Source organism: Peromyscus leucopus, chromosome 6, assembly GCF_004664715.2.
Source record: "Peromyscus leucopus breed LL Stock chromosome 6, UCI_PerLeu_2.1, whole genome shotgun sequence".
In the NCBI taxonomy this organism is placed as follows: domain Eukaryota; kingdom Metazoa; phylum Chordata; class Mammalia; order Rodentia; family Cricetidae; genus Peromyscus; species Peromyscus leucopus.
Window position 1 is genome coordinate 116746769 of NC_051068.1, and position 20906 is coordinate 116767674.

The 20906-nt window shown below is 42.8% G+C and overlaps 1 protein-coding gene across 2 annotated transcripts in view; it reads left to right on the forward strand.

Annotated features, from left to right (window-relative positions):
* LOC114698282 overlaps positions 1 to 20906 on the forward strand; it is a 50032-nt gene that overhangs the window by 20455 nt on the left and 8671 nt on the right. Inside the window, exon 2 of one of the 2 annotated variants that reach the window (XR_005091862.1) lies at positions 15274 to 15576. Coding sequence is in view for 1 of the 2 variants with exons in the window: in XM_028876888.2 (XP_028732721.1) it covers positions 15274 to 15286 (13 nt within the window). In the remaining variant the exon portion in view is untranslated. Of the gene's footprint in view, positions 1 to 15273; positions 15577 to 20906 lie in introns of those variants that run through there. The other variant, XM_028876888.2, reaches the window with a different exon arrangement.

The window sequence follows — 20906 nt, forward strand, 5'->3', positions numbered from 1 at the left end:
CTTGTGGAATTTATCTTAAATCAGGAGACTTGCATATGGACATGTGGACTGTTATTACTGCTAGTCCTTGAAAGTGGCTAAGGGAGATATCTGATTCCAGAGAAAGCCTTTCCCGAGGCTGTTCTCCAAATACCTGGAATATGTATGTCCAGAGGGTGATCAGTCCACACTCTTAGCCCTTCTTAGGGAAAAGTCAATTGGGAAAACTATGAAGGCACACATGATTTTCATAACAGAAGACAGCTGATATACAACAAGCCAAATAACACCAAAAGCTCCTTGGAATTTGGCTTCCTCTGAAGGAATTCCTTGATCCCTCCAGGTGGTGACTTTGCCATAACCAGCTGAGTTCTTAGGATATATTTCTGCGGCCTGCAGCATTCCCTCACCCCAGCTGGGTTTTATTCAGCAGGCAGGCTGGTGGGCTGCTGAGGCTGGCCGCCTTTGCCTGCCCTGCAGTCTCAATGTGCTTCTCAAGCAGTGAGCTGGGGGAGTCCCAGGTCGTGTCTTCCTACTGCAAGCAACTGCTGTCTTGATGCTCTTTGATGGCTTACGTCTGTGAGAAGCTCTTTTATGGCTTTTGTCCAGTTTTTTGTTGTTGTTGTTTGTTTGTTTGTTTTCTCTGGGAGGAGAGGGAATCTGATCATTGTTTTTGCAGGTTTGCGAACAGTGCAGGTTTTGTGACTGGGACCTAGCCGAGGATACTGTGCGTTCTGCGGGCTTGCGCTGGCACTGCCCAGCAAACTGAGTGACTTGCACCACTCAGAATTCTATGGGCTAGAGTTCTGAGGTCCGGTTATCGGAGGGCCCATGTTACTTCCAAAGAGTCTGGAAAATAACCCATCCTTACTTCTTACGGCTTCTAACGGTTGCTAGTGGCTACGGTGATCATTGGCAGCCTGTCCTCACACTCTGTCTTCACATAGCCTTTAACTTGTGTGCCTGAGTCCAAAGTCCCCCTACCCTAGCCCAGTTGTGATTTCATCCTAACTTAGCAACATCTGCAAACGCTTTATTTCATTACCTTCCTCGTTGCTGTGAACAGAAACCCAGCCACAAACTGGAAATCGAGGGAAAGACTTATGTTGGCCTGTGTTTCAGGTCGTAAAGGCCGTCACAGTGGGGAAGGCACTGGAGAGAGCAGGGAGCCTGTGGTAGCTTTTCAATATGAGAAAAGAGCCAGGAAGCAGAGAGCTCAGTGGACACAGGGCTAGCCTACAACCCTTGCCCTCGTGGCTCTGTATGTGCTAACTAGGGCCCATGTATAAAATATTCCACAACCTTCCAGAACAGATCCACTAGCTGACCAAGTGTTCAAATACATGAGCAGACAGGATACATTTCACATTGAGACCACAAGTATAATTTACAAGTATAAGAAGTTAGGCTTTTTCCAGGCAGTGGTGGAGAATGCCTTTAAACCCGCACTTTACTCCTGAAAGTCTAGAGTCTACACTAGCTTTCCTTATGGTAACAATGCATGTTGGATTATGTCCATGGATACACAGGCTTTCCACAATGGAAGGCAACTCTGAGGTCATTCTCACTATACTTAATATGCTGAACTATTTTTAATTCTGGATTCAGTTTTAATTTTAAAAGTGAGTTTAATTTTGAATGTGACCTTCCCAGCAGCAAATCTGAGAGAACAAAAGTCTTGATATTTAACATATGTCATTAGTGGATTCTCAGTAAGTGCAAAAGAGAGAAGTCGGAAATGAGAAAGGGAAGAAGAAGCCAGAGAAGGGGCCCCAAGGTCAATGTCACGTCTGCACACACACAGATCGGACAGGACAGAGCCAAAATGCTCTCCCTAGCTCTCAACTTGTTCTCTTGCAATGTTTTCTATATTTGTTCTCCCTGAATATCAATTCTGTTCCCACATTATATTAGCTTCCATGAATAATCACAACCAAATGTCTTACAGCATTTACTCTCTTTTTGGTACTTTCCAAGCACTTTTTGGTTTTAGGTTTATTACATTCTTACTTACTTTTTGTGTGTATATGTGTGCATGTACCTGCACACATATGTGTGTGGTTACATATCTGGAGGTCAGAGGATACATATGGAGGTCACAGGCATCCCTGTGAGAGGGTCATTTGACCCCCAAAGGGGTTGCGACCCGTGGATTGAAAACCACTGTTCTAGGGCCTGGAGAAATGGCTCAGAGGTTAAAAGCACTGGTTGCTCTTCCAGAGGTCCTGAGTTCAATTCCCAGCACCACATGGTGGCTCACAACCATCTGTAATGAGATCTGGTGCCATCTTCTGGCCTATAGGCATACATGCAGGCAGAACACTGTATACATAAAAAAAAAAAAAAGAAGAAAAGAAAACCACTATTCTAGACCATTTTTTTATAGTTTAGGTATGCCAATAATGTTCTATCTGATTTTTGCTGTAACTTTGCCTTGATTTTTAAAGAGTTTTTGTACTGAGTGTAGACATTCATGTTGATACCTCTCTCTTCCTTTCAACACCTTGAAGATATTCCATTGTCCTTGGCTTGCATGTTCCTGACAGAAGTCGGCTGTCATTCCTTTCTGTTACCTTCAGGTATATTTTTCCTATGGTTGTTTTTGATACTTTATACCTGTGTTTGAGCAGCTGAAAATTATGTATTTTAATCTCAATTTATTATTATATTTTTGAAATTCATTAAGATATTTTGAGGCTGAAGAGTTGACTCAGCAGTTAAGAGCACTGACTGCTCTTCCAGAAGATCTGGGTTCATTCCCAGCACCCACATGGCAGCTCATATCTGTCCAACACCCTCACACAGACACTCATACAGACAAAACACCAATGAAATAAAAATGAATAAGTTTAAGATTCCCAGATATGTGGGTTTATAACTTTGAACAATTTTGGAAAATTTCACCATATTTTTCCTCAGATGCTTTTCTATTACTGTGCTTCTTCATAGGGATTTGATTTCACATGTTTCCTGCTTATTCCATAAATCAAGAAGTCTTGGTGACCTAAAGAATACTTTTATCTTTGTATCCTTCACACATCTGATATTCTGTGTCCTTAGAGTCAGTGATAGTTTCTCTGCAGCATCTCATCTGCTCTTCACTTCACCCAGTGAAACGTTTGTTTCAGACACTTCATTCTTAGAGGCTGTAGTTGATTTTCTTCACTTTCCAGTTCATTTTATCTTTGTAATTTTCCTTATGTACTTGTACTTAGAGGTGATGACTACTTGACTCTCAACTTTGACTGTCATTGTCTTTATTATTTCTAGGTCTCTTCCTATTGGCTGATTCTCTTTAGTAGTCTAGGTCACAATGCCTTGCTTTTTGGCATATTTAGTGTTCTGTGTTAGAAACTGAGAACTATGAATGTCTTTTCATTGAGGTTCTGTTGTTTGTTGTTTTTGTTTTGTAGTTCTGTGCTTTGTTTTGCCAAGTGTTAGCTAACATGCAGATCAGATTGACCAATCCAAACTCTACTTCTAAAAGGGTTTTATTGCCTAGGACCAGGAGTCCATTCCTTCAGGTAACAGTTTGTGCCACTATTAAGATGTGACTCTACTGCTGTGTCTGCTAAATGATTTCAGATTTCACTGAGGTCTCCTTAAAGTGGCAGGTTGTACAATTGAAAGTGGACATTTAGAGTGATTTTACTGAGAAAATGAGTTTGAACATAAATACTTTTCTGGTGTCTTCCAGAATGAGCAATGAGTATGGATCATTTTATTAATACTGATATATAATATGAAACTGTTTTTCATATCACAGCATTTTAGCATAAAATGCCACCAACAATTTGGAAGATTGTCTACTTTGCAACATTCTCAAGCACTGAGCATATTAAATTCTAGTATATCTCTTAGGAGACACTATGAGGTAATAAGATTAAAGTTTTCAAGACCAATGGCTTAGGGGAAAACTCTCAAAGCAATTAATTGAACAAAAGTAAGGCAAATCATTCTATGTGAATCAAGATCTTATTTTCATATAACATTTTCTTCCAGTATAACTTTTCTGTTATTTTTAATTTTTAAACTTTATTATATTGTTGTGTGTGCATGCTGTATGGGGGGTGTACATGCCACAGTGCCTATGTAGAGGTCAATCATTAACTTTATGGAGTTGTTTTTTTTCCTTCTACTTTTCCATGGGTCTGGGATTTGAACTCAGGTCATCAAGCTTGAATAGCAAGCACCTTTTATTCACTGAGCCTTCTCACTGGTCCTCTTTTATGTTATTTTTAGTATAACTTTAAACATCTTTGTTGTACACTCTAGGCATTTGTTTGACGTTGGCCAAGATTTGTAGCCTCTCTGTACTTCAATAGTCTTCTCAAAGAGGGCACAAGGTCATACTTCATGGTGTGAGTGCCAGTATTCAATGATATAATTTATATAGAACTTATAAAAGAGTTCTGGTTACATATACATAATACCAAATGCTCATTAAGTACTAACTGTTATTGCTATGTCAAATTTTTCTAATTAATGTAGCTGTCTGGCACAGAAAGTGACAAACAGAAAACGCAATTCCTGCCTTTTCAGGGAAGATAGGTTTCTCCCTGGGACTAAATGCCTGTCCTATTCTATTATTCTTATTCTACTTTTAAAAATTCCACTACTGGAGAGTCAAAGCACACTCAGTCTCTTTGTCTTTTCCTCTCACTGTAGAAACTATTTATGTATGGTATATAGACTTATGGAGAATAAGGTATGAAAAATGAACCCAAAATAGTAAATTCTATTATCTTCTTTATGATTATTCCTTTCCATATCTCCTAAATCACACACACACACACACACACACACACACACACACACACACACACACTCTTATAACCCTTTAGCTGTGCTGGACACATTACCTCATATCATATGTCCAGATTCTGTAGCTGGATAAAGCTGTCTTGTGGTATCAAATTGATTGAGCAGTCAGTCCTTTGAGAATGCTTTGATGATAAAAATATGGATGATGTGCCTGTCTTTTGTATCCCAACTCACTCATCTCCTGTGGTAACATGTACTCTGAGTACTCTGTCAAGTGTGGACTTGTGTTGATCTACCTCATACATTGGTTCTAGCTGCAGTAATACTTTGGGAAAAGAATATGATCTCAAAATAACCACCAGGAGAAGTGTGTCATGAAAGGTCACAGCAGTGGGGCAGAGGAAGTTGGACAGAAGAGTTCTAAAAATAGAGAGCAAGAGATCAAAGCAGCAGTGATGAGGAACCTTTTTGATTTGGGTTCCCAAGAGGAGGGCAGGAGAAGGTAGCAGCCCTGATCACTCTGCTCCCTCTTACTCCAATGTCCTGTCTTTCTTCAGAAATGAGTTGGGGTAGCACATGTCTCAGTCCCGGGGATTGATTGTTTTTAAATGACCATAGAATAATGTAAAGCAAGTCAAGATATGGAATAGTATGGAGATTTTACCATATTGCCACATTTCTAGCATCACAGGGAAGGTCTAAACATTTCTGAGATCGACAATCAATAAATGGCACCTCATGAAACTGGAAAGCTTCTGTAAGGCAAAGGACATTGTCAATAGGACAAAACAGCAGCCTACAGAATGGGAATAATCTTCACCAACCTCACATCTAACAGAGGGCTGATCTACAAAATATATAAAGAACTAAAGAAACTAGACATCAAAGTACCAAATAATCCAATTAAAAATGGCGTACAGACCTAAACAGAGAATTTTCAACAGAAGAATCTCAAATGGCAGAGAAATGCTTAAAGAAATATTCAACATCCTTAGTCATCAGGGAAATGTAAATCAAAATGACTCTGAGATTCCTTATACCTGTCAGAATAGCTAAGATCAAAACCACAAATGACAGCTTATGCTGGAGAGGATGTGGAGCAAGGGAACACTCCTTCACTGTTGGTGGGAATGCAAACTTATACACACAGCCACTTTGGAAATCATTATGGCAGTTTCTCAGAAAATTGAGAATCAATCTAACTCAACACTTAGCTATATGCCACTCTTGGGCATATACCCAAAGGATACCCAATCATACTACAAGGACACTTGCTCAGCTATGTTCATAGCAGCTTTATTTGTAATAGCCAGAACCTGAAACAACCTAGATACCCCTTAACCTAAGAATGGATAAATTTAGGAAATGTGGTACATTTACACAATGGAGTATTACTCAGCAGTAAAAAACAATGACATCATGAAATTTGCAGGCAAATGAAAGGAACAAGAAAAAAAAAATCACCCTGAGTGAGGTAACCCAGACATAGAAAGACAAACATGGTATGTAATCACTCATAAGTGGATATTAGCTGTAAAGTAAAGGATAATCCACAGCTTCAGAGAGGCTAGGTAACAAGGAGGGCCCAAGTGGCGACCCTTGGATCTCCCTGGAAAGGGGAAATAGAAGAGATCTCCTGGGCGGACTGAGGTAGGTGGGGGATGGGAACTTGAGGGATCAGGTTGGGCAGTGAAAGTAGGGGAAGAGTACTGAAAGAAATGACTGGAAATGGGGGGCGGGAAGGGGCAGCAGCACTTCAGGGTCAGGTAGAAACCTGATGCAAGGGAAACTTCCACTAATCTACAAGGGTAACCCCAGCTGAGACTCTTAGCAATAGCGGATTTGTAGCCTGAACTGGTCATTTCCTGTGATCAGATTGGGGACTACCCCAATTGTCATCAGAGAGGCTTCATCCAGCAACTGATGGAAACAGATGCAGAGACCCACAGCCAAGCATTAGGCCGAACTGGGGGAACTCTTTTAAAAAGAGAGGAAAGGATTGTAGGAGCCAGAAGGATCAAGGACATGCTAAGAAAACCCACAGAAACAACTAACCTGGGCTCATAGGAGCTCACAGAGTCTGAACCAACAGCCAGGAAGCCTGCATGGGACCAACCTAAGCCCTCTACATATAAGTGACAGTTGTGTAGCTTGGTCTATATGTGGAACTCCTTACAACAGGAGCAGGACTGTCCCTGATGCTTTGGCTGGCTCTTGGGAACCTAGTCCTCATATTGGGTCACCTTGCCCAGCCCTAATACAAGGGAAGGTGCTTCGTCTTACTGCAACTTGATATGCCATGCTTTGGGACCTATGGGAGGCCTGCCCTTTCTGAACAGAAACAGAGGAGGAGTGGATGGGGGGGGAGGGAGGGAGAAGGAAAGGAAGGAAAGGAGGGAGGGAAACTTTAGTTGGGATGTAAAAATAAATAAATTAATTAAATTAAAAAAAATCTCTCTGAGCCAGGCGGTGGTGGCACATGCCTTTAATCCCAGCACTTGGGAGGCAGAGGCAGGCAGATCTCAGTGAGTTCCAGGCCAGCTTGGTCTACAAAGTGAATTCCAGGTCAGCCAGGACTGTTGCCTTTGAAAGCTTTTCAAAAAAAAAAAAACTTTGACTTTCTTTGAACAGCTTTTGTCAAGTCGGTGTTTTGTTCTCGCTCTTAGCTGAACCTTATGGTGGAGGATATTTGCAAAGCCAAGCACAGAATCTTGTGCACGCATAAGAAATTGAATCAGTGTGTTCGGCCACATCAACGCCATCAGGTACTCCAGGTTCTGTACGAATTTGGTCTGGCAAAGAGACAGATAGTTTAAACATGCTGTCTATCTTCCTCTATGAAAATACAGCTCTGACAATAATGAGTTGTGTAAATGAAAATGTGTTAAAAACAAACAAACAAACAAAAACTTTGGGCCACATAAGTAAATTCTGGTACATTTGTTTGTGTATATGTATATTTCCTTTTCTAATTCCACAGACTGGAAAAGCAGGCCATCTGGGATGAGTCCCATAGTTTCTCTCAAGGTGAATTTACTGACATTTGGCCAAGTGACAGTGAGTGTATTGAAATGTTGCCAAGTACACAGTGCTGTACAAATGGTTCCCAGCTCACACCGTTCTCAGAGGCCCAGCCTTCAAGATGAAGCCACTCCTTCCTATTCAAGGAGGCCTCTCCTCCCCTCCCCTTCCTCCCCCTCCTCTTCCTCCTCCTCTCCCTCTCCTCCTCCTCCTCTTGGTTGTTGTGAGAAAGGATCTCCCTGTGTGCCTCTGCTCTCCTGGAACTCACTCTGTGGACCAGGCTGGCCTTGTACAGAGATCTGCCTGCCTCTGCCTCCAGAGTGCTGGGATTACAGGCATACACCACTGCACCTGGCTTTAAAGAAAGTCCCTTTCATTCATTCCAAAACTATTTACAGTGTCACTCCAGTGTGCAAGGCTCTGTGCCAGACACCCAGAAGTGGTTAGAGATGAATCACACCCAGATCCTGCCCTCAGGGAACTGAGAGGACAAGCCTGCAGATAAACCACAGAAAAATGAGCCCCTTGGGTTCTCTGACTTAGCTGCTGCTCGCTGCCTAACTGAACATAGTAGGTCGTTTACAAGTGATTTGCAGTTCTCCTTAAACATTTAAATATCAATGTGCATGTTAATTAGCAGACATTAGTCTGTTAATAGAATAATTAACGTATAGACTATTACTACACACTTAGTCCAGAAGAGTGGGAAATGCTTGTAACAGCAAATATGTTTGGGGCAGGCACTCTGTGGCCTTTTGGTGATTAAGGGTGGCAGACAGTGTCCTAACCTCAGCCTTTGCTAGACATCAGATCAGTCTTCATTAGGCTCCCCAAGTCAAAACTGACCTGAAAACAATTGATCCTGTCTGCCCCCGAAGCTAATTCTCCCATTTGTTTTCATTCAAGGCAGCCTTGGCCTGAACCCTTGAGCAAAGGGATCTTTGCCTTAATATTTTAGTTGCGATGTAGTTTCCAAATCTGTGAAAAGCACAGACTTTGAAGAGAGACTTCTCCCAAGGCAGAATCCTAATGTGTCACTGAGGAACACGCACATCCTGATCCTGAGTACTGTGCGGTTTGCTGTCAGTTCTGTAAAAATGGGATGTTTGGCTGGAGGAAATGCCCAGTCGTTTGAAGGTCACACAAAGTCATACTCTTGTAAAACTAACTGGAAGCCTGTTCTTCAACAGGACAATGGCTTCCCAAACATCTCAGAGATAGGTCTTCTGAAAATACAGGCCATGATACTGACCTCCTCTCCCAGAAGGAAGAAATGGTTCAAGTGATCTGAAATCTCAGTTCCTTTCCAGACTAACTATGAGGTCCGCCTGTTGCTCTTCAGTCAGCTGCTCCCTCAGACAGTGATCTATTCAAATCAGTAGGAGAGATCTTAAATATGCACCTAGGAAAAAGAAGCTATTCTGAGCTCAGGAGAGAATCGTGTTTCATGTGGTACTGAGAGAAAGGCTGCAGAACCGTTAGGGGACCTGTGGGTGCTAACATTTAGCTAATGAGTTCCGTGGAATGGGAGAAGAGGAATGTAAACATTATGTGAACAACAAGCGTATCCTTCCAGTCAAGATGTCCACAGTAGGCCTGAGGACGAGAGAGATAACTCCCACCAGATCCTTCGAAAAAACTCCACAGAGACCAGCAGGCTGGCTCCATCCCTGCATCTCTGAATACTCTGACTAAAAGTCTCAGAGGAAGGGAGGAGGGAGGGAGGGAGGGAGGGAGGGAGGGAGGGAGGGAGGGAAGAAAGGAGGGTCCAAATTCGCACCAGACTGAGGCATCTGTGACCCTTGGATATAAGCAAAGCCATTAATATTGCTGACAGTCAGTCCCTGGATTCAATCAATTCCACCAACAAATATTCATCCAATCTCTACCCTTTATGGTTTTCCAACCATAGTGAATCTATTCATCTCTGACCTGTTGGGTCTGTGCTTTTGATATCTGCAACCCAAAATGAATGACTGTTCCTGGTCAGATAAGCAATGTACTCCTTTGCTGTTCTCGGCCCCCAGCAAATGACTTCTGGTCTTGTCTTTACAGTCAGGACCCAAGTCAGTTGATGGTTCTCAAACAGTCCTAATTATTTATTTGTTTTTTTGTGGGTTTTTTTTTTGTGTGTGTGTGGTTTTTTTTTTTTTTTTTTTTTTTTTTTTTTTTTTTTTTTAAGACACAGTCTATAGCCCAGGCCGACCTCAGACTTCCATATATAGCTAAGGGTGACCTTGGCTTTCTGATCCTTTTGCCTCCCTCTGCCAAGCCCTGGGATTGGAGGCATGCACCACCATGCCAGTTTATTTAGTGTAGGCATTAAGCATGTTAGGCAAGTACTCTACTAACTGAGTTACATCCCAGACCCCACCAGCATTTTGGGGAGAAGGGGAGTGTAATATCTCAGTTTTAATCTTGAATTAATGAGTGATTTTTGACTTTTTTCAGATGACCAGTGAGCTTTTTTAGGAACAAGAGGCAGGGTCAGGAACCCATCCTCTGGATTTTCCTACATTAGTTTTTTTTTTTTTTTAATTTATTTTTATTTACGTTCATTGGTGTTTTGCCATGGGTTTTGGGTCCCCTAGAGTCACAGCTGTGAGCTGCCATGTGGGTGCTGGGAATTGAACCTGAGTCCTCTGGAAGAGCTCTTAACCACTGAGCCATCTCTCCAGCCCCCAACATTAGCTTCCATGGAACAAATTATCCCCAAATTTAGCCACTTAAAACAGCACCTATTACATGTTACGGATCCTGTGGTGAGGTATTTCAGCAAACCCATCTGACTCATTTTCCTACTCCTCCTGATACTGATTTCTGTCCCTGGGTTGGAGGAGAGGACACATTTGGGACCGTGACAAAGATGGCTGGAAGTGTGAGCTCAGATGGACTGAGAGCTCTGTCGCCCAGAGCCTCGATACAGATTGCTCACCTGGGTGACCGCTTATCATGCATGGTGACTCACTACTTGCAGAGCAAAGACCCCCAGGGAACAAGAAGAAAGTTTCCTGGTGTCTTTTGATACAGTCTCAACAGCTTTGCAGTATGCCCTCTACAGGATTCCCTTGGTTACAAAAACATCCTAAGAGCACCTGAGAGTCCATGGGACAGAAGTGGGCTCCTTTCTTGATGGGAGGCCACACTGTAGAAGAGCCTGGGATGTATCGTAAAAGCTGTCTTTGCATACACAGCATCCCACATTGGCCTCACCTGTCTGAACACCCAATTCTTGTGCTGTGTTTACTCCAAAGCAAAGCTTGCTTCCCCCATCCCCTTCCAGCCAGCTAAGATACTCACAGCAAAGACTTCCCAGAGGTGGCCTAAAAAATAATGCAGAATTGATAGGGTTTCCTGGAATCAGTGCTGTGGTATGGGTCAGGGGCTGGGGAGTAACCATGAAGGAAGTTTTTGCTGAAGCGGCTTCTCTTAGGCTACACTCTGATGGGCAAGGACAACTTTATTCTCCCATAAGCCGAACCACATAAGCATACAAAGATATGTGAGGAATGTTCTAGGCTGCTGACATCCCGGGAGCACCAAGGAACCAGACTTTGCAGCTTCTTTGAAGAAGGGGGTTTTGACGGCACAAGATGGTGAGAATTTAGGACCAAAGGGAGGTTGGTGGATATAGGAGCTTTGGTTTGAGCAGGTCACTCAGAATTCTTGTGCTGGAGACATAATCCCTGAAGTGAGATATGAGCAATATTTGGAGGTGGAATCTCTGGGAGGTAATCAGGGTTAGATAAAGCCACGAGGGTGGGCCCCCATCGTGCCATTAAAGGCTTTTCTAGGAGAGGAAGAGAAAACAGGGCCAGCACACTGGTTCTACCTCACAGGGTGCTGTCCTCTGCCTACAGCCTTGCAGCAAGAGGCCCTTGCCAGATGCCAGGCAGATTCCAGCACCATGCTCTCAAAATGTTTAGTCCTTAGAGCCACAAAATAAACAAACAAGAATTCTATGTCAACTTCCCAGTCTTGAGTATTTTGTTATAGTAACAGAAAAACAGATAGAGATGTCTGGGGAGTAGTAGGTCCTGATGGATAGAGAGAGGTTAGTTTTCCATCTTCTTAGCTATAAAACAGCTGTGGCTGGACAGAGGTGATGGCTTAGACTTGTACCATTCATCACTGGGCTTGAGCGTTCCTTCAGCAAAGACTTGAACAGGTGTGCTTGGATTGAATACTGGGTAAAACTACTCATCCCTTGGGGTTTCATGCCACCCACTCCTCTCCTGGTGACCATGTGTCTCACGGGCATTGGGAACCTTTTATTTCCCAAGTTCACTCCAGATCTTGGCCCTAACTGTCTCCTCCAGCATATCCTCCAACTGTCCACTTTCTCACTCTTCTCTGAGCAAACCATGATCCATCACACTGCATAGGGGTCCCCTTTGTCCCCTAGTGTTCCATTAACACCCACCTGAAGTGTCACCTTTGGAAAGTGCATCACAGCAGGCTGCTTCCTTCTGATTTCCCACAACATCCTGTCTCCCATTAACCCATTTCCTACCATAGTTCAGGGAGTATTTTGTGCACTCCACCAAGCCTCTCAAGACACACACACACACACACACACACACACACACACACACACACACACACACACACAGCACAGATGCTTCTTATCATCTTTGGGTCACTGACATCTCTCACAAGACTCAGAACATAATAGGTGGTCATGCAATGCTAAAAGAAAGAAGTAAACTAGGAACTTCGTTTGACTTGTACTGGTCTTTGCTTCTGATCCAGAAAATCCTGCACTTTAAGCGAGCAAAGGCTGGTACCATTCTGCACAGGACGGTGGTATGTAAGTCTCTTCAGAGAATGCTGGGATTCTGTTGGCAAAAGCTACCCAAGAAGCCTGGGAAACCAGCCAGTGAAAACCAGCATATCCCAGAGTATCAGAGCTCTATTCACAAATGCTGTTTATTTCTAACAAACTGTTTCCCAGAGGCACCCTCAGCAGCCCAATCGAGGAGGCTCTCACACCCCTGCAGCCGTTAAAACTGGCAATTCCTCTCCTGTTTTCAGAGTCTGAACGCCATATGTCAGCATCTCCCAGATTCTTCACTAACATTCTCCTCTCTCTGACACTCATGGGTGGCTTAGATCATTGTCAATGTCTGTGTTCTCCTTTTAAAACCTAAGGTCACACATTCATAAAATCCTTGCTGACACAGTGGATAATGGTGGGGAACTCAGCTTATATGTACAGTAAGCCCTGAAGAATGCCCGTGGGCAGAGCGCGGCTTTCTTGGGAGAAGTTGTTTGCATAGGGTTTCAGAACCCAGGCAGATGGGACGGTTTCCATGAAATGCCTTATGTAACCCAGACAGCAGCTAACAGAGTTCCTGGTGCTGCCCTGGCTATGGCCAAGTGGGAGCAAATGTATGAGCCCTTCCTAGACCGCTGGATAAAATACCTGAGCTTAAGGAGAACCCCTGTTCCTGCCTTTTAGTTACTTGCATGGGTCCTTCTCGGGGCTTATTAAATAAAGTCTCTCAGGGTGTCACTTTTTGCATCCTTCTGACTATAACATCTTGATTTAATTTTACCCATGAGCAGACACTGTGCCTCTCTAGACTTCAGTTCCAAATTTATGTCAATTCTAAGGTGACATGTATATGAAAACGACAGTTTTAAAAAAGGATTTACTATTTTATTTTCTGTGTATGGCTGTTTTGCCTGCCTGAATGTCTATGTACCACGTTTGTGACTGGTACCCACAAAGGCCAGAAAGAGGCGTCAGACCCCCTGGAACTGGACTTACAAACAGTTGTGAGCTAAGGTCATGGTCTAGATGTAGAAACAGAGATTAAGCGATACTTCTCTGCTCATGATCAAAGCCTCCTACAACAGCTCCCAACAGCAACCTGGGACCCGTGAGTAGCTTTACCACTGTGTAAATTCTCAGGCTTCCTTCCTAGTTTTTTGGATGAGAAGCCTCGGGGTGAGGCCTGGCAATCTTCACTTAACAAGTCTTCCAGAAGATTCTGGTGATGACAAAGTTTGACAACCGTGGACGATAAAGCCACGAGCAGCACAGAATGATGGGTTTTGGAGGAAAGTTAAGAGTTGCTTTTCATGGTATCCCATACTGTACAGCTACTGCTTCACAGGCTAAACTGAGTCATAACCTAAGTGTGCTGTACGGAAGTAATTCTGGAAAACATTTATGTACAAATGAAGCAAATGCCCTAATAGTTTAGGGTGCTTTTGGCTACACAAAACGAATTCGTTTTCTTTGACGAGAGCCTGTCTAATTTTGTGTGATCCAGTGTCCTGCAGGATTTCTCAGAACTTTTAAATCATAAGTGTTCAATTATGAGTCTCTAAAAGGATATTCTCTCTCCTATAAGGTACATCTTCTAGTTTAATTCCTGTGTTCTGGATTTGCCTTAATTTCTCAAATAAAGTCCCACTTGTTATCAAGTGTTTGAAAAAGAACGTTTCCCCTCACCTCCTAGTCTAAGTGATTGGGTGTTGTATTATGCTTAGACTTTTTTTTAAAGGACTATATTGACTTTCTTTTGTTTCTGGTCCACTAATAGTTTAGAACTATTCAGTATATGACTTTCATCTCTAGTCTCTATCTTGCATGATCTGCCTTAGGTCCAACAGTTTTGAGATGAAAGCCAATAACCATGTCTTAGTCTGCTTTGCTCAACTGTAACAGAATATCCCACCCTGGGCAGTTTGCAGTGAACACAATTGTACTGGCTCACAGTTCTAGAGACTGGGAAGTTCAATGTCAACTTGGTACATCTGGCAATGGCATCTTTTTAGGCCATCTGATGGCAGAAAGTCAGAGGGCAAGATAAAACCAAAGGAAGACTGAATCCATCCCTGCGTAAGGAACCCATGCTTGTCTCCCATGATTCCGGTTGTAACTGCCAAGATGGTAGCATTTCAATGAGAGCAGAATTCTCATGAGTAATTTCTTCTGGAAGGTAACACCATTCATGCTGTCACAGCAATCATGTCTCAACACGTGGTTTTTGGGAAAACATTCAAGACCTAGCAAAGATATACTGAGAATTTGAAGGGTTAATAGATATGATTTAAGAAGTGGAGCATTAACCACATCAGAAGTTTAGAAGTACCCTTGTTTCCCCTTTACAAGTAAGAAAACTATATAAATAAGGAGACTGAAACAGAAGAGGTTTGCCCAAAGTCCCATGGCTGGCCATTTAGCAGAGTTGGTCAAACTCAAAGAGTTTGACATCAAAACCTAAGCCCTTGAACTTGGGACTATACTTTGGTCTCCTCAGAAGCAGAAAAGTGGGAGACACTCAAGGTGACCCATTTTGTCTGTTCACCTCCCTTTTCCCTTCCTTTTGTTTTTTAAATATCCTTTTGATTGAATGTATTTTAGTGGAATATATTTGAGCAACATAGTATCATTAATTATTTAGACTGGGGGGACGTAGGGTAAGGGAAGGAAATTAAGAAGGAGAACATGCTGGATATAGTTACCTCTTGTGTGTGCCTCTTTCTCAAATGCAGGGTTGTTCCCTGACCGGCTTTCACAGTGAAAGAGGCATTCACTCACAGCAGAAGCAGCCCGACTGCTGCCAGGACCTACTGCCAATCAACAGCGAGAGATGGGAAAACTAGCAGTGAGCTGCCATTTCAACACAGCTTAGTAACTGAAAGAGTCAAAATTGATCCTTATCTGGAAAGAAAAAGTATAAAAGGCATCAAGAAACTTCACCTTCATCTTATCACCTGTGTTGTGTCTTATCGTCATGTTAAAACCATGGGCTAGATATTTTCTTCGGTGAAGAGTCGGCCTCCATGTCATTAAAGGTGAAGAATTTTTGGTCCCTGCTTCTCTCCTGTCCTTGAGTCTCTCTCTCTCTCTCTCTCTCTCTCTCTCTCTCTCTCTCTCTCTCTCTCTCTCTCTCTCTCTCTCTCTCTCTCTGCTTTTGAAAGGTTCAGAGCTGCTGGGAGTCTCATCTGGCTCAGCTTGGTGCCTGGGAGGAAGGAGGGCAGAGTTTAGGCTCTTGAATGAAGCCAAGGAATGTTGGAGTGGCAGGAGTAGGGGGTTGTTTACTTTGCTGAAAATACTTCTCGAAAATATAATGCTAGGTTGTGCAGCTCCCCCCAAGTGCTGCTCCAACCCCCTCCTTTTAAATAAACGTGTAGAATTCCAGCCCTGTACATAGGAAGTCAGAAAAGGAACCCACTGATGCTATCAGCACAGGCATCTGTGTAGGTGTGACAGGGTGAATAGGCCCTTTGGGAATTTTAAGGGGAATCCTCTAGAGCCAAATTCTTCAATGAGGGCAAACTTCCATCAGCTGTGTAAACAGTGTGGCAATGTGTAGAGGCCACAGGCAGTCTCCTGATAGTCAGCTACTGTGCTCAGGTAAGTAAAAGAAGCCGTGTTCCATCTACCCCAAGGCTTGAATGGTGAAGCTGGGTTTTGTGGTTCCCCATGAGTGGGTGGCTAGGAATTCCCTCTCCACTTCATCTAGTACAGAGGGCAGTCTGACTAAGCTAGATAGTGGAGGCTGGGTAAACCGACACCCAACATGGCTCCTGGTATCCGAGTGAGTGAAGAGAAGAACAGTAACTCCAAACTGGCACTAGAACTAGGTACTTGCTGACAGCCATCCCAGCGGCTCAAGAGATTCCTGTCCAGTAGGGCAGTATACTCTGAGAACTGTTTATTTAGCCATTTTATCAAAAACATCTTGTTTCCCTACAACATCTGAGGGATGGCCGAGAACCCAGAAGTAAGGCTGTGTGTCTGTCCAGCAATGCCCCATGTCCATGCTTGTACATCCAGGGTGTTGGTGTACACAATGCTAACTTCAACTCTTCTTTGGATGGAAATCTGGATACTGGGTCCAGTGCCTAGCTCCACAATTCTCCAGAGACTTCTTTATCTTTCTGACGTCCTCTTTGTTTAGCATCAGTGCATAAGGAGGAGACAGAAAAGCTAGGTCAGTGTAGTACTTTAGGTATATTTGTGTGTAATACATTCTTGAGCCTGAGAACAAATTTGCAAGAGGTAAATAACAACTCTCCTTTTGTAAACAAAGTTATAATAGCAAATGACTAAAAACAAAACAAAACAAAACAACCCAATGCAACTGCCATAAAATTCCCGATATATCTTGAGTTTAGAGATGATTTTCAATCATGTATTTTGTTTTAGCATTTTGCTCTGCAGATGGGTTTCTCTTTTTCCACCACTCAGCATAGGAAGTGTTGGCCGAAACTCAGCCAACATCCAACTGAGGGAAAAGTTTCTCTGCTTTGGGCTCCATCCCTGTTAGCCGTGGACGATATGACTGTACTGAGTTAATGAGATTTAGCCTTAAAAAAAATCAATAATGTCAATATTGATTTTTTTCACTCTAAGCTCTACTTCTGTAGATATAAAACCTGATCAAAATATTTACTTATGCAAGTAGTCCTGCAGGAAGCTGGTGCCCTATGCTCAGCAGAGCCATAGTACCTGCCAGCATCCAGTTTTGCCACCATTGGTTTCAAGAGGTCTGCTTTTCATTGCTTTCATGTTCGTGCAACCTGCCTATGCTGTCACAAGTTAGCAGAAATCAAGACTACGTGCTGCTCTGGAGATGATTTCTGGAAGCGATCAGCTTTGGGGCATGGTCTAGGGTGACAGGAATTCCTGGAAGACAGACTCAGAGGTGACTGTCTGTGTACTGTGTGCTTTGGGAACAAATCTGCCTCCTAGCATTCTGGGGGAAGTAGGTGGTCTATGTAAATCCCACTGTGTCCTGTGTCTTAGTTCCCTGGTGCTATTACAAAATTCCCCAACAAAAGTCACCTAGAGGAAAGGAGTTTGTTTAAGTTCACAATTCCAGATGACAGTCCATCTCAGCAGGGAAGTCACGTTGTCAGGAGCCTGAGAGAACCAGTCAAGCTTGAGAGAACCTACAGTCAAGGGCAGAGCAGTGAGCTAATGCATGTATGCTACCGCTCAGCCCACTCTTCTGCTTTATGTAGCCCATGATCTTCCGCTCAAGGAGTAGCCCGACCATACAATTAAGGCATCGTTCCCCACATCAATGAATGTAATGAAGGAGCTTCCTCACAGACATTCTCAGAAGCTAGCCCTAACTAAGACAATCCCTAACAGATGCACCGAGGCCTGCCTGTCCCCTGGAGGTCAAGTTGACAATTAACATTAACCAGGCACACACCTGTCATTTTCTTCAAAACAGTGGGATATTTAAGCCACCCTCTCACTCCCTTCTCTTTCCTTCCTTTCTTCTTTCCTCTTTTTCTTGGTCCATGCTGGATTATTAAATCCAGGGCCTCACTTATGCCAAGGAGTTGCTCTGACACTGAGTACTGCTCTCAGCAACCACACCTCTATTTTCTGTTTTTGTTTAAACGTACTGAACATCTGCAAGGATGGTTGTAACCAAGAACTTAGTGAAGAGTGATTCAGGAGAGAAGGGAAGAAGTGGGAACTAAGGAGGTTCAGATCTTTTGAGTATGAATGTTGTTGTATCTCCTGGTTCCTTGTAAACACAGCACATGAGGATTACTATGTGGTACTTATCCTGGGGACTTGGTTTACACTTCAGTATCACAGTTTTTACAAAACAGATCTGAGAAGCAAAGCGGCCAACTCTCTAAGATCATAAAAGGAAGACGGGTTGGCTCTTGAGTCTGATACTTTCTGGCTGTGGGATCTCAGGTGACAGTTTTAACCTTGCAGAGTCTCAGTATTCATTACCATTCACAAAACCAAGACACTTGTGAACATCTCTCAGGCCTGTTATTAATGGTAAACATAAATATGTAGTAAATTTAGGGCAATTACTCAGTTGTCAGAATCCTAACATAGGTTAGTTTCAAAGACTTCCTTAGTATGATTTGAAAGCCTATTATTTCTCTCTTTCATCTTTAACAACCATTGAACAAATAACCAGACTAATTGTAGTAGAAAGGGCATGGACGATGTCATGACTGGCATGTATCTGGAAATGTACTGTGTTGTGGAATATACACTTCTGTACACTGTGAATATATGTCGCTATGATTGGTTTGATAAACAAGCTGACTGGCCAATAGATGAACAGGATAAAATTAGGTGGGGAGCCAAACTGAGAACGATGGGATGAGGAAGGGCAGAGTCAGAGAATAAGTTGGACACACAAAGTGGGATAGAGGTAAAAGCCACAAGCCTCGGGGCAGCACATAGAGAACAGAAATGGGTTAAGTTGTAAGAGCTAGTTAGTAACAAGCCTGAGCTATTGGCTGAGCATTTATAATTTATATTAAGTCTCTGAGTCAGTTATTTGGGAAGTGGCTGCTGGTTATTTGGGAGCAGGCAGTTGGGACAGTAAAACTCCTCCTATAATACTGGGTGATTAGACAGGATGGGTCTATATGCTGACATCATCACTTTCTATTTATGCACGACTTACCATACATCAATATATTGGCTGAACATATGAACAGACTTTTATAGAATGCTGTCCTCCAGGCATGACATCCCCTTGCCCTCTTGAACTCTGAGCAGCTGTGACTACCCACACAGCATGAATAGGATCAGGCTCTGTTAACAGTTTGTCTTGGAGGGAGGGAGGTGTCCGCATTTTAAGATTAGATTACAGACCCATGCAGTCTATGTTGCAACCTCTGGGAATTGTTGCCAAAATCATGGTATAACCACAGTGTTTTGGTCTTTTCTGCAAACAGTCCTATATTTTCTAATTCCTTATATGACTCTTCCTTGTAGTAGAATGGGCCACATCCAAGTTCTGAAATAAAGAAATATGGAAAGTCAGGTGTGCTAGTGTACACCTCTAGTCTTAGCCCTCAGGAGGCAGAGGCAGGTGGGTCTCTATGAGTTAGAGGCCAGCCTGGTCTACATAGTGAGTTCCAGGTCAGCCAGAACTACACAATGAGACCCTGTCTCAAAAATAAAATAAGACGAAAGAAAATGGATTAAAATCTAACCTCTGTCATTTATGTTCTTAAGTCTTAAGACTGGAAAAATTTTGTAAATATCTTCATTGAGAGGTTGTTCCGAGAACTAAATGAGCAAATTCATGTCTTAGCATCTTCAGGCTGCTCTAACATAAATATCATAGTAATTGGGCTAACCTGGGTGGTTTTAACAACATGCATTCATCTTAGTCTAGAGGCTATGATATAGGTGTCAAAGCCTGAGGTCTAGCGCAGTGATTCTCAACCTTTGTGATGCCACTACCCTTTAATACAGTTCGTCATGTTGTGGTGATTCCCCCCCCCCCACAACCAAAAAACTATTTCATTGCTACTTCATAACTGCAATTTTCCTATTGTTATGAATTGTAATGGAAATATCTGATATGGAGGGTATTTGATATGTGATCCCCCCCAAAAGGGGTTGTGGCCCACAAGTTGAGAACTGCTATGCTAGAAGTTATAGACTGTGGTAAGTGCTGACTCCAGCTTACAGATGGAATCTTTTCATGGTGTCCTCATGACTCCAGAGACCACAGAGCACTCTGGGGTCTCTTTTATAAGAACTCTAATCCCATTTATGATGGCTCTGCTCACCTGACACAATCACATTCCAAAGACTTCTCATCCAAAAATCATTATATTGGGAGTTAAGTGCCAACAGATGAATTATGAGAAGGCACAGATATTCAGTTTATAGCAATGTGTAAAAATTTTTACAGAGTATTGGTTGGGGTGGGGGCGGGGGGCGGCAGTGGCACAGAACAATTCCTCAGTGAGGAAAATACTTCCCAGCAAGCTTGGTGCCCTGAGTGCGATTCCTGGACCCCACATATAGGTGAAAGGAGAGAACCAACTCCCCAAAGTTGTCTTCTGCCCTCCAGATGTGTATCACAGCATCTGTGCACATATGCGCGCGCACACTCACACACACACACACACACACACACACACACACACACACACACACGAAGTTTTACTTACTTTCTATTTTTCTTTTCTTTTTTTTTTTTTTTTTTTTGACAAAGGATGGTTTTAGTGGTTGGCCATCACAGGAGTTCACTGTATGCCACAAGCAAAGAAACACAAACCCACAGAGCATTGTTCTCTAGGCTCGGTCTACAGTGTATGATCAAGCCCTGTGAAAGCATTTTCTTTTTCTTTTTCTTTTTTTTTTTTCCTTTTAAACTACAACACAT